We start from the raw sequence: 11,724 nt of genomic DNA, 5'->3' as shown, positions 1-11,724 counted from the left end.
TTGGTGGCTTAAATTCACCAACAGTGTCTGATTTAGAGCAATCTCAACCCAAAGTAAAGCTTGATTCTGAATGAACTAAGCAACACAAAACAGCTTTTCTGTTCAGCTTGCTGCATTTCATGATAGATTGGGGCAGATAAGGGGAAGTGTTCTTTACTGCTTAAGTGCTTTAATTTACCTTTCTTCCATTTTCATTTTCAAATTTCCATTTTAAAACCCATTCACTTCTCTTTCAGAGAGAATTACTAATTATTATGCTGTGAGTGTGTTTCAAACCCAGTCCTTTACAGCATGCTCACTACCAGCACTCATGAAAAAGCCTCTAACACTTCTTCTAGCAATGTGTGATAAATGCTGTGCCTGGACATTTTTTAAGTCCTGGATTCATGCAGAACAGTTCCAGTCCCACAAATCCTAGAAAGTGATTCTTTCCTCACTTACATACCAAGGAGCTTCCAAACCCAAGCCAGCAGAAGGAAGCACAAGTGGTCACCTGCTTTTGCATGCACAGAGAAAACACAATGAGCCATTTTTTCATCTGCCTCTCACACAGTCTTGAATTTTTAGGGATTCATCATCATCAGAATCGAGTCTGTATTCCAGAATGTCAAGCTGGGAAGCAGAATGGTTTCCCCTAGTGACCAAGGCCTGCTCTCTGTGTGCCTGGCATCACACCTACAGCATTAAGAAGCACAAGAAATGGCTCCCACTATGTTTTAAACCACTCGTTTTCAGAGCAAAGAGTGGTGTCTGCTCAGAACTGGGACTGATGTGCTCCAGAGCAAAAGCTTAGGAGTTGGGAAGCTCTTTGGAAGATGCTAAAAATGGTGGAGGGCCCCCAAAATCCACCTTCCAGTCTCCTTTTTCCAATGGGAGATGTCAATGTTCTCCTGGACTTGGGCTCCCTTTTGCTTTCTTTCAAAGGACAGGTACCCACTGAAGCTGTGCCAAAAATTCAGGTCCCCTACAGGATGGCAGTGCCTCTACAGGGGGGTTTCTAGCTCAGGCATGTGTCAACTTCCACACCAAAGCCTCCCCTCACAGCTCAAGTCATCCCTTTAAACAAGTTCCCAGGGAACTCAAGAAGCATCATCAGTTAAAGCAGGATGCAACAAGCCCTGGCCCTCTTTTCTATTTTCTTGGCAGATCTCTCACCTGAACACCACCCCAGAAAAAGGAAATTATTGTGACAGGAAAGCAGCCCTGGGGTAAGAAATGGGATGTCCTGTTTGGGGTAGATCCTGATCTAAAGATCAATGCACACACCACTGACAAAACCCCAGCCTGGTTGAAAACACCACTCACAGCAAATGGAAGAAATCTCATTTGCCAAAAAAAGTCCAGATGCTTTTCATAGTGTCAGTGCTGGAAAAAAACCACCTTTCTTTCCTTCTGTATTTCATGCATGATGCTATGAGTATAAAATCATCTAGTAACTAACCCTCAGACAATTTCTCAGGTTGAACCAATGAAGTTTGGATAAAATTTGGCACTTGGCAATAATACAGCCAGGTTAAGGTATATAAGCATAAATATAAACAATAATGGAAAAAAACAAACCAAGAAAATAAATAAGCCTTTTAAAAATTAAGACTTGTTTCTATTTAAATGAACACAGTTAGGGAAGCTAACATAATGGTGAAAATCTTTTGTCAACTAACTCAAAGTCACTACAAACTTTATTTCTGTGTTCCTTCCTGAAGCTGAAATAGCATGTTACAATGACATTATAGTAAATATGGCCAGACAGGTTGTGAGGTATAGTCCTCTATTTTCCTTGCTTTTAAAGAAATAAAATACCTGTTACAGATCTCTTCTGTATAAAAATACTGCAAGTCTTTCTTTCTTCTTGTTTGCTGTATAGATCAAATACACAGCTTTTATGTCCATGTTTTTTTTCTGTTATTCAGTCACTTAATATTCAAATGGCTCTAAGTTTTAGTAACACTGGTTTTTACTTGGAAGGATTTTTCACATGTTTTTTTTTTTTTTCTTTTGATATTTACTATCTGCATTAACAGTCAGTCAAGAGCACCCACCCTTTAGGATTAACAGATAGAAAACAAGTTTGCTCCTATTTTTAAGGCATTTATACTCAGTATTTGAGTGTCTTGTGGGTTTGAAATTTCAACATTGCGTTTCCCAAGCTGTTGCCAAGATCTCCTTTAAATTCTGCCGTTTGTCAGCCATCACTTTTCACCTGCGATGCAACTTTGCTCCTTTTTTGTTTTCCTCTCCTGAGCAACATCATTTTGGTACCTTACACAGGAACAGGGCTGTTCTTTGTATGAGTTTCTAGAGCTTTGATACTGCTGACAATCTTCTTTTGAGGGCCCACCACTGTAACACCAACTTTCTTCATGTCACTAGAAAAAAGAGGAGGTGTGTGAGTGAGGACACTGAATTTCACAGCTCTGGTCCCAGCAAACAGCAATGAACCTGCCCATCTCACAGTGCTGCACTTCAGGAGCCTCCAGGTACAGGGATAATGCTGAAACACAAGCCCTGCTGCAAAGAAACACAGAGCAACTGCCTGAAAATATGAGGGGCCTGCAAAAAATTAGTCAAAGCTCATTTAGCCTTGTTGTGGAGGAAAACATGGAAGAAAAGGCAATGAAATCGTTCTCCAGTGATGCAAGGACTGGGGTTTGGGGTTTTGGGGCAAGGGTGTCACTGCTGGATCAGCTGAGCCTCTCTAACACCTCCATCCCCAGCAATGTCTCTTCCTGGGCAGTGCTCAGGGCTCTGGGCTCTGCTATCAGCACTGAGGTGAAGGAATCCATGGCCAAGCTTCCCTGCCCTGGTTCTCCCCTCCTGTCTGTCCGGGATCTCAGCCTCATTGTTCCTTGCGCAACACAGAGGTGCTTTAACACCTGTGCAGGGCTAATTAACCACAGGGGCTCACAGGAAATTGGGCATTCCTAGGGGATTTCTACACTGTCCCCAAAGGGTAATTGTTACAAAAAGCAATTAGCACCCTTTTAATAGATGCAGTAATACACTAATTAATGGCATTGATGTGTTTAATTGTTGGTAGCACAGCTGCCGCATACTTCTCCATAACTTGTTGTGCATCCAGCCAGCCAAACTGGGAATTAAGATTTCCTTTGGCAGTAAAATTTTAACTGTTCTTGATGCCTTTTCAGGTGCAGAAAGAACATAACCCTACTCTTACTTGTCACTAGAACAAAGATGGATTGCATTTAGAATGTAATAAACTTGCCATTTGCTCACTTCCAAGCACAGCAGGAGGGAGTTCAGCTCCTGAGTAATTATTAGCATGGAGGAGGAAAACAGCTACAAAGAATTTGCCCCTTCACCTGGTTTGGTGGAATATGGCATGGGCAATAAAGAGAAAGATTGGTAATGTGCCAGCTGTAGAGAAACTCCCATGTAAAATACAGAATTTAAAGAATCAACAGAGAAACTTCAGTGAAAGGAAGTGATGCTAGTGTACCAGATGATGCACGGTGCTACTCTATTGGAAGAAATTGGGAATTTCCTTGTATTTAGTGAGAAAAAGCTGTGGGACCATGGCCTTCACACAATCACCAGACACAGATTTCCTTCATGGCCATTTCAACTACAACAAATAACTCCCATTTGTCTCTTTACATGTAAGAAATTTTTAGCTAAGAATTGGGAACACCATATAAAAGTGCTTATGTTTGAACTTGTAGCTGTGATGAAAACCCACATCAGGCTGCAACTTACTCAGTGGAAATCTTGGCTATGGTGTCACAGGAGCTGTACTCCACCCCAGTGAAGATGTCCTTGCACTGGCCTGTTCGGAATCCATTGAGCCAATCACTCGCAGTGCGGAAGGCTGAGATGTCAACGCTGCTTTGGTCCAGGAGGAGATTTGATGGCCTGAAATGAAAGAATCATGGAATTTAGGGAGCAGGGAGAAACACAGCTTTATTTTGTGTCTAAACTCAGCAGTGGCAGGAGCATCCAGGCTGGATGTGGCTTTGCTGTTTATCTGTGGGAGTTCTCAGCTGCTGGGGCCACCAAGAAACTGGAGCTGGCAGCTCTGACAAATGCTGTGCAATCATCCTGCTGAACAGCACCAGCTTCCCATGCCTGTGTTTAAATCATTGCAGCATTCCCAAAGTGCATTGCCACCTCCCAAATTAATGTTAACAAAGACTAAATTAGGTTATATTTATGTGATTCACCTAGTCCCAAACATCACACGGACCATGCACACTCCAGGCTCCAAGCTGAGTGTTTTCCTAGATTTTGGTCATATCAAATGTTCAGAATATTGTGGCCCACTGAAAAATCCTACTACATTAGAAGCTTTAACAACATGCAAAGTACCTTATTTTTCTTGTTTTATTTCAGGCTTAAAGCCAAGCATGTGCTTGGCTGTGCTGTGCCTGAGACTGAACTAGAGAATGTTCAAAGCAGTTATCTCTGCAACTTCACAGTCTATTTTCTGCCCCAGGATTTTTTTTTCTCTCTAGCAACCTGCACAGGAGTCTGACTACTGCTGCTGAACCCATTTGAAGTGACTTTTGTCCCTGCAAGCAGTGAAAATGAGAGGTGGCTGGACTGGCAGCATAATTTAAAGGCAGTGATTGCACAGTGTAACAGGTAGGTGACAGCTGCAGGAACTGGAGAACTGATCTGGGCTGTAAAACACTCTCTTCTCTCCTAACCCAAGTCATCTCTGTTCATCAATGGAACCAACATAAATAGGAGGAGATTTTAAAGGCACCAAGAGAACCACATATTTAAACATAATGATTTTAACCTCATAAGAACCCTAGAAATTCCAAATCCTTCTCAATTCCAGTATGTCTTAAATTTCACCAAAATCAGCAGCACTACATCACATTTTTGCAGTAGACCTGACTTGCCCTGGAATCAGAGGACACCACATCAGTTACATAAGTAACATTAGTTACATCAAGACTTTTACCTTTCACTTTTGAAGAAAAGAACAATGATTTTTAGTATTGGCCACATCTTAAACAGCTCTTTTCACTCTGTTATCAATCAGCTGATTTTTTCAGGCTCTGAAAGTTAATACAGTATTATTTTTCCCTTCTGGGAATGTAGGGCATAATTAAAGAGCTACTTAGATGCTTGAAAATCTTAACTCCAAACACACACAATCAGTTCTCACCAGGTCCCAGAGGAGCTGAGATGTCCCAGCTTTTGCCTGGCTCCCTTCCCTCCAGAGCCCAGCCAGGACTGTGACCACTGGCACCAACTCTGGACTTCACAGGCTGGGAACAGCCACCCATGGAAAGAAAAGCAACAGAAGACACAGAAACCTGCTCTGTCCCCAGAACAGCAGCTCACTTCATGGGCTGGTGCCATGGTGAAACCAAATCTTAGACACCTACATGACACCCAGCTTTAAAGGCTCAGTTTGATAATCAGGCCCAAGATAGTTTTAATCAGTAGCTGTAAGGCCTGAATTTCACTGACTACTGTTTGTCCTGTGAAGAGCCAATGGTTTTTTATTTATAGTTTTCTGGGTACAGTGGCTGGGATCCCAAGATATTAATTAAGAGTATTTATGAAGTGCTCTTAGTGATAAAGCACAGATTTTTTTTCTCCAGCTTAGTACACCTTTTTAACTTAAGTCTAATAAAACAAGGTCTGACTCAAGAATCACTAATGAAAAAAAAAAAGTATAAACAAGTTGAAATAGAACAGGTCTCTAGGATTAGGAATTAGAGTGGCCCAAAAGAGCCTTTATGTTTATTACTTGGATCAAAGTATCATCATGACAAAAAATATGACCTAATTTTAATGCGAGTGACCTCAGAGTAACCAGCACTGTAAAGTATCATTTTTCTTCTTGCAGGACTCCAAACAGAAATTAGTTACTTTCCTCCTCAGAGAGGACATCTGGACTGTTTATCAACGAGCAGGAATTCGCCTCGCTGCGAAGAGCCTGCGCTGTCTCCTCGTGTGCACCAGGGGAAAGCTGGGCTTGCAGAGCATCTGCACACCCTGGCAGGCTTTTCCCCCTGCCCCAGCCCCTAGACAGAAGGGCTGACCAGGGAATTTATGGTCTGGGTGATGTGTGCCATGAGCTCACACTTTAGCAGACAAATTAGACGGGCTGCAGTCCGTGCAGCTGTAAACGACGTCCTGCAGGGCTCCACCTGATCCTCCACAGCTTTTCATAAATCAGTACCTACCAGCTTCAGGAGAGAGTCATTAAAAAGAAATCATGGAAATTACATGTTTGCTCAGGGGAAGTGAAATAGAACATTTCTCTCCATCTTTTCTTCTCTCCCCTCCTTTTTTATTTTCTTTTTCCTTTCTTTAACTCTTTTTACTTTGTTGCTCTGACTAACTATGATACACCCTCTCCTATCATCTTTTGACAGTCATGGCAAGATTTTCTATCCTGTTCACCCTGACTGTTGTCGGATCTACTACACCTACAAAGTTGTATTTACTGACATGTGGTGCCCTAAAAAAAACCCCAACAAACAGCAAGACTCAGTTTGGAGAGACAAATTGAACAGTGAGATGCCAGTTACAAAACATCCCGTGGCTGGAGGCTTTCTCTGGATGTGTCCATTACTTTAACAGTTGGAACTAACCTTTGAGCCATCTGCACTATGGTGTATTGCCATTAGCACAGCTTTTTGAAACAACAGAGGGAAAATTTTGCTGCACTAGCAAGAAAAACCACAGAAAACATAATCAGAACCCTTCCCAATACAGCATGAAAATCTCACCTCTGGTTGGCTGCTGTCTGGGGAGAAAAAGAGACAAACTAACTTGTAAAATCCAGGAACTGAGACAAAGAAAATGAAAATGTCCTGCCACTTCTTCTGCAAATACACAGAGGAGCTGTGCACACACAATGCCAGACTTTGTACTGTAGGAGCCTCTCGCTTTCCATCCTTTCCTCCAAACAGCACAACCAACCTTCAGTTTTTTAAATCTGGACTTTCCTTTCCACAGTCAATTTCTTTTAAAGAGGAAAGGATTTTTAAAAAGTCCCCAAAAACATAAAGTAATTTCCTGTGGCAAATTTTAGGTAATTAAAAGCTGATTTAGTATAGTGAAATTGCTCCCAATGAGCCTGGCTGGAACTGAGATCCTATGGGCTTTATGACTATGGTGAGCTGAAGCACAGAGTTGGGGTCTAACAAGAATTTTATTTCAAGAGAAAAATAACCCCAAAACCAAAGGCGGCACAGAAAGCAAATTTCAGTTTTATCTTTTGTAGCAATCAGAGTCACATGCATGCATGTGTATCAACAGAAAACTAGTAAATAAATGACATGCCAAGGAGAAGTAGAGTTATTTTGTTTACTTGATTATCCCTGGACCTTAAAGATAAAAATCATTGGAGTTCCATCTCTTCATGCCCATTTTTAACATGCTCTGAGCAGAATTGGTAATTTAGTCCCTAAATTACAATTCACCCCTTAAAGGGGGCACATGGGCTTTTCCCAAGGGCCTTCCTGGGTTGTTTTCATACTCTCCAAATAATCATGTTGTGGGCTGTTCCTTGGAGTGAAAGGAGAGCTGGAGAAATCAAGAGGGGCAACACAAATAACCAAAGGGAAAAAACAATGCTGTTGAGGCTGCAAAAATAGTACACCTCTCTAAATGTCAATATTTTTGGTTTTCTAGCTCCATTGTTGGCAAAACAACCAAACCCAAAAAACCCCCAAACAACCAAATACAAAAAAACCCCAAACAACCTAACTTACCACAGCTTCCACTGGGATAATAACCAAATAAAAAATTAACTGCCCCAAAGGTCAATCCTTCAGTCTTCCCTACTCCTTCAGCTGCCCCTCAGAACATGATTTTCAATGTGCTCTTATTTTTCAGCATCTTGGTGGGATAATGAATCACATGCCTGAGTGTATTCATGCTCCTTCATTTACTTCTTCCCAACAGCAAACCACTAAAGGCAAAAAAAGCCCCCAGCATGTTGCTGAATTTTGGTTTTTTCCCCCTCATAACCCAGCCTAAGCTGTGCTTTTAAGGAAATACAGGCACATGGCCATTTCCTGGGATGTGTGGCTGGCTGACAGACCCTCAATGCCAACCACTCATTATTGTTAGGACAGTCTATAAGCTCCTCAGAACAGGCAGAGAAAATAGCTTTATAAAGCTCTCAAAATGCTTAAAAATCTACCATTTGCTGTGGAGAGCTTCCCTTTACATCTCACTGTTGGCTGCACTGCTGTTGCCTATAATCAAAAGAGAAAAACCCCTTGCATCAGTGTTAGAATAGTAAAGTAAAAAGCAGATCTTTATCTGGAAGCTTCCAGGTGTCCCAGTGGGGATGGGCACACCCAGAATCAATTTTCTAAGATTTTATAAGGTTAATTAATTTAAGGTTAAATATTTAACAGCTACATCCAACAGGAGATTCAGCTGCCCCAGCAACCCACCCCTGGGTCAGCCCCTTGGAGTTTCCCCACTTCTTATTGTAGGTCCCCTACTTGGAATAAAGATTTTTTATTAATCTAAACAATATTTCAGGGATGTGATCCAAAACCTAGGGGGAAAGGGCAGGAAAAGTACTACAGCCATGGATTAGCAATCTGCCAAGCTACAAATATGCGAGAAATATATAAAAAGCTTAGGCATCACTGTGCATTTCTACTTCTGTCACCTCTTTCCAGCATTCCCAGTGTGGAATTGCCACCACAACTAACGAGGGCTCCAAAAACTCCTGGGAAATTCCAATAAACAGCAAAACCTCCCCTCCCCACCAGGCCACCCGCTGGTCCAGCTGCATTTCTATGTAAATTACAGAGCACCCAATCCCAACCCAGTAAATTCTTGTCCCAGTTTCACCAAATTAGAGGTGTGAAAGTGCAAATAGATGTTTTACTGTCCCTGTTAACAGCCAGCCCTGCTCACTTCCAACCCCTCACTTTGAAGGGACAATGGCTGAGTGAGTAATAATGACCCCTAGGAAAATCAGGTGGAGACAGGGCTTTTCTGTCTGAAAAGCTGAATGAAGTCCCTAAAATCTCCTCAGTCTAACCCCTCAATCCAAACTGTGCTTAGACACCGAGGTGTTGGACTTACTGCATTCCATTTTGTGATTTGCAGTTAGGTTTCTTTTTTTCCCCCTCCTTCCATATATTCACAATTTTATGTTTAGCAGGCTTCGGAGAGAGAGCTGGAGTTTTAAGTTTACATTACTTGAATTCTTTTAGAGCGAACAGTCTGGGTTTAGGACACAGATTAGATTGTTGCTGGATTTTAAATGAAGCTTAAAGTCCTCACAGAATTTTGCCCTACAGAGCTTTTGGCCAGACTCAAACCCCATTGTTAAGACCCTGACAACATCCAAGGAAAACTGAAATCTCCTCCTCTCTTCCATCCTGCAAGTTCCTAACAGGGAGAAGCAAACAAACAATATTACAGCAGGTCAGCACTATATGTCAAGCATCTGAAGCCTTCTGACCTGAATGGTGAAAAAAAGGGACTTCTCAACAAAGTGTTCAGCCAATCTAAACAGTAATTTCATTGCAAATATTTTTGTAAAAACAGGGCTTGAATTATACTACAAAAAGGAGCAGGTCTGAATTTTTTATTTGCCCTATTCACTGCTCCTTTTGAGTTTGATTTTCATAAAAATCCTAACAAGCTAGAATGCAGTGTGTTTCCACTGAATTACCAAACTTTAAATGGAAATAAACTTTGTGAGGAGCAAAGTTTTAAATGCAAATTTTAAATGGTAAGTGCTGCCCCTGGATGTCTGAGAATGACAGCAGTGAGAGTAGCACAATGAGAGACAGCAAAGCTGAAGGTGTTTAGCAGTGAACCCTTGCAAACAATTGCTCACAAATAACAGCCCTTCCAAAGATTGCTCAAGGAAATTTCCCAGCCAGTGTTTCAAACTACACATCAAATTTAAGCAAATCAAGGCAGGGTTGCAAACAACTTGCTACCATGAAAATGAATTTAGGAGGAACTAATTATTCATACATGTTCTTTCATCAGGAAGAACAATTGACCCTGACCCCCTAAATTTTCTGGGCTATATGAAAATAATTTCAGCTATGATTTTTCTGAAATATCCTGAATTTTCAGGTGTTCTTCTCCTCTTCCTTGCCATACAATTATTTCCTCTTCTCCTAAATATGTGCTTGCAATAAAGAAAAACAGCAACAGCAATACCTGACACTGACTTTCACACTACCAAAAGCAAACACAGAGGCAGGTTGGGATTTTTTTGGTGCAGATTCCGTGTCAGTTTTGCAATCAATCAGAGACCTGGCAGAAATCCAGAACTCCTAAAGGAATTAAAAGCAAATTTCAATTTTCTTTCAAATGAGGAACTCTGTTCCATAGGTTCATGAAGACTAAATGACTTCAGTCCCCCTACATCACAGATGTGAACACACAAAGCAGATATGGGAAAGCTGCCCCAACATTTGAGCTGCCTGAATCCTGTGTCACAACCCTTATACCTCAAGATCCCACTGTACTATGACAGCTTTGGGACACGTAAAGGCTTTAAATATATTAAATGACACACTATGCTTTAAATATATTTTTTCAAATGGTCATGTAAGATTAAGATTCATATGCATAAAATGGTAATATACATTGTAAATATATATATATATATTCATGTATATATGTATACATATAAATGGAGAATCAGAAATTTAAGAATAAAAAACCCCATAAATCTAAAAAAATGACAAATATAAATCAGTGAAAAAAGTTAAGTGGATTAAAAAATATTTCAAGAGTCCATTTCATATTTGCAGTGTACACAAAGTACTTCCAGTTGCATGACTCAAGTTACAATTTTTTCCCCACACGAATGAAACAACAGCTTAAGAGCCATTTCAGCCTCACCAACTCACTTGCAGGTGGGTGAAGTGATTCTGACTCCCCAGCCCAAGCTGAGAAAAGTTTCCATCTGCTTTGTATCTGTATGAAATGCTCACAAATGTGAAGTAACACACAGTGGGCTGAAAAAACAATAAGCTCAAGAGGAAAAATAATGAAATTGATCAAAACTGGAAGAACGATGAACTCACTCCCACCCTAAAGATATCCAAACAACCAAAGGACTCTGTTAGAAAAATGAACATTGTGTTCAGAAAACAGGAAAGAACAGCAAGACATAAATCAAATAAAAATATCATGAGATTGTGCTTTAGAAAACCACATGGGTTGCACTGAGTTCTGTTCCTACAGCCCCTTACAGAGCTGCCTAAGGGACACAAAAACCCCACGTGTCCTAAACCAGTGCAGGTCTTATTAGCAAGAGCTCGGGGTGGCCACCTGATTAAAAAGTGAATTTAGACAGGTAAGAAAGAAATCAGCCATACTCTGTACTTTATAAGGAATAGAAATGGAATTTGTACATGAACCTGAGATGAAACACAACACCAGGAAAGGTATTATGAAACGTTTGCTAGGCTGAGGCTACAAAAACCTTTTGTCAGTGTGAGGTTCAAAGGCACGTAGAATGGTCTGCAAAACCATGATCAATAAGGATAAAAACATCCCCTTGGGAATCAAGAAATTATTAGATACCATCGAGTGGCCTGAAGGGATAGAAAACTTTAAAGGGAGGAGGGAATTGAAGGCTTTGACTCCGTTTCTGTGAGGTATTAGTGCAGAACGTGCCAGGGCTGTGGCCTGCAATCAGATGTTCAGCCAAGCACATCCTCCAGTGGAGGTCACTTAACAGCAACCAGCACCCAGAGGACAGGGATATCCTGTGCACCTCCAGAAATATGTTTT

At 41.1% G+C, this 11,724-nt stretch overlaps 1 protein-coding gene across 1 annotated transcript in view; it reads right to left on the bottom strand.

Moving 5' to 3' along the window:
* Positions 1–385: 385 nt before the first annotated feature.
* The window catches only part of EPHA3 (EPH receptor A3), a 173,617-nt gene continuing 162,278 nt past the window's right edge, over positions 386–11,724 (bottom strand). Inside the window, exons 16-17 of the mRNA XM_058043854.1 lie at positions 3,715–3,870; positions 386–2,366 (exon numbers count right to left, since the gene is read on the bottom strand). Coding sequence (XP_057899837.1) covers positions 2,261–2,366; positions 3,715–3,870 — 262 coding nt within the window. The 3' untranslated portion in view covers positions 386–2,260. The remainder of the gene's footprint in view (positions 2,367–3,714; positions 3,871–11,724) is intronic.

This window comes from Melospiza georgiana, chromosome 2, assembly GCF_028018845.1.
Source record: "Melospiza georgiana isolate bMelGeo1 chromosome 2, bMelGeo1.pri, whole genome shotgun sequence".
NCBI lineage: Eukaryota > Metazoa > Chordata > Aves > Passeriformes > Passerellidae > Melospiza > Melospiza georgiana.
The sequence above is the reverse complement of the archived record's forward strand: the minus strand, read 5'-3'. Positions and strand labels throughout refer to the sequence as shown.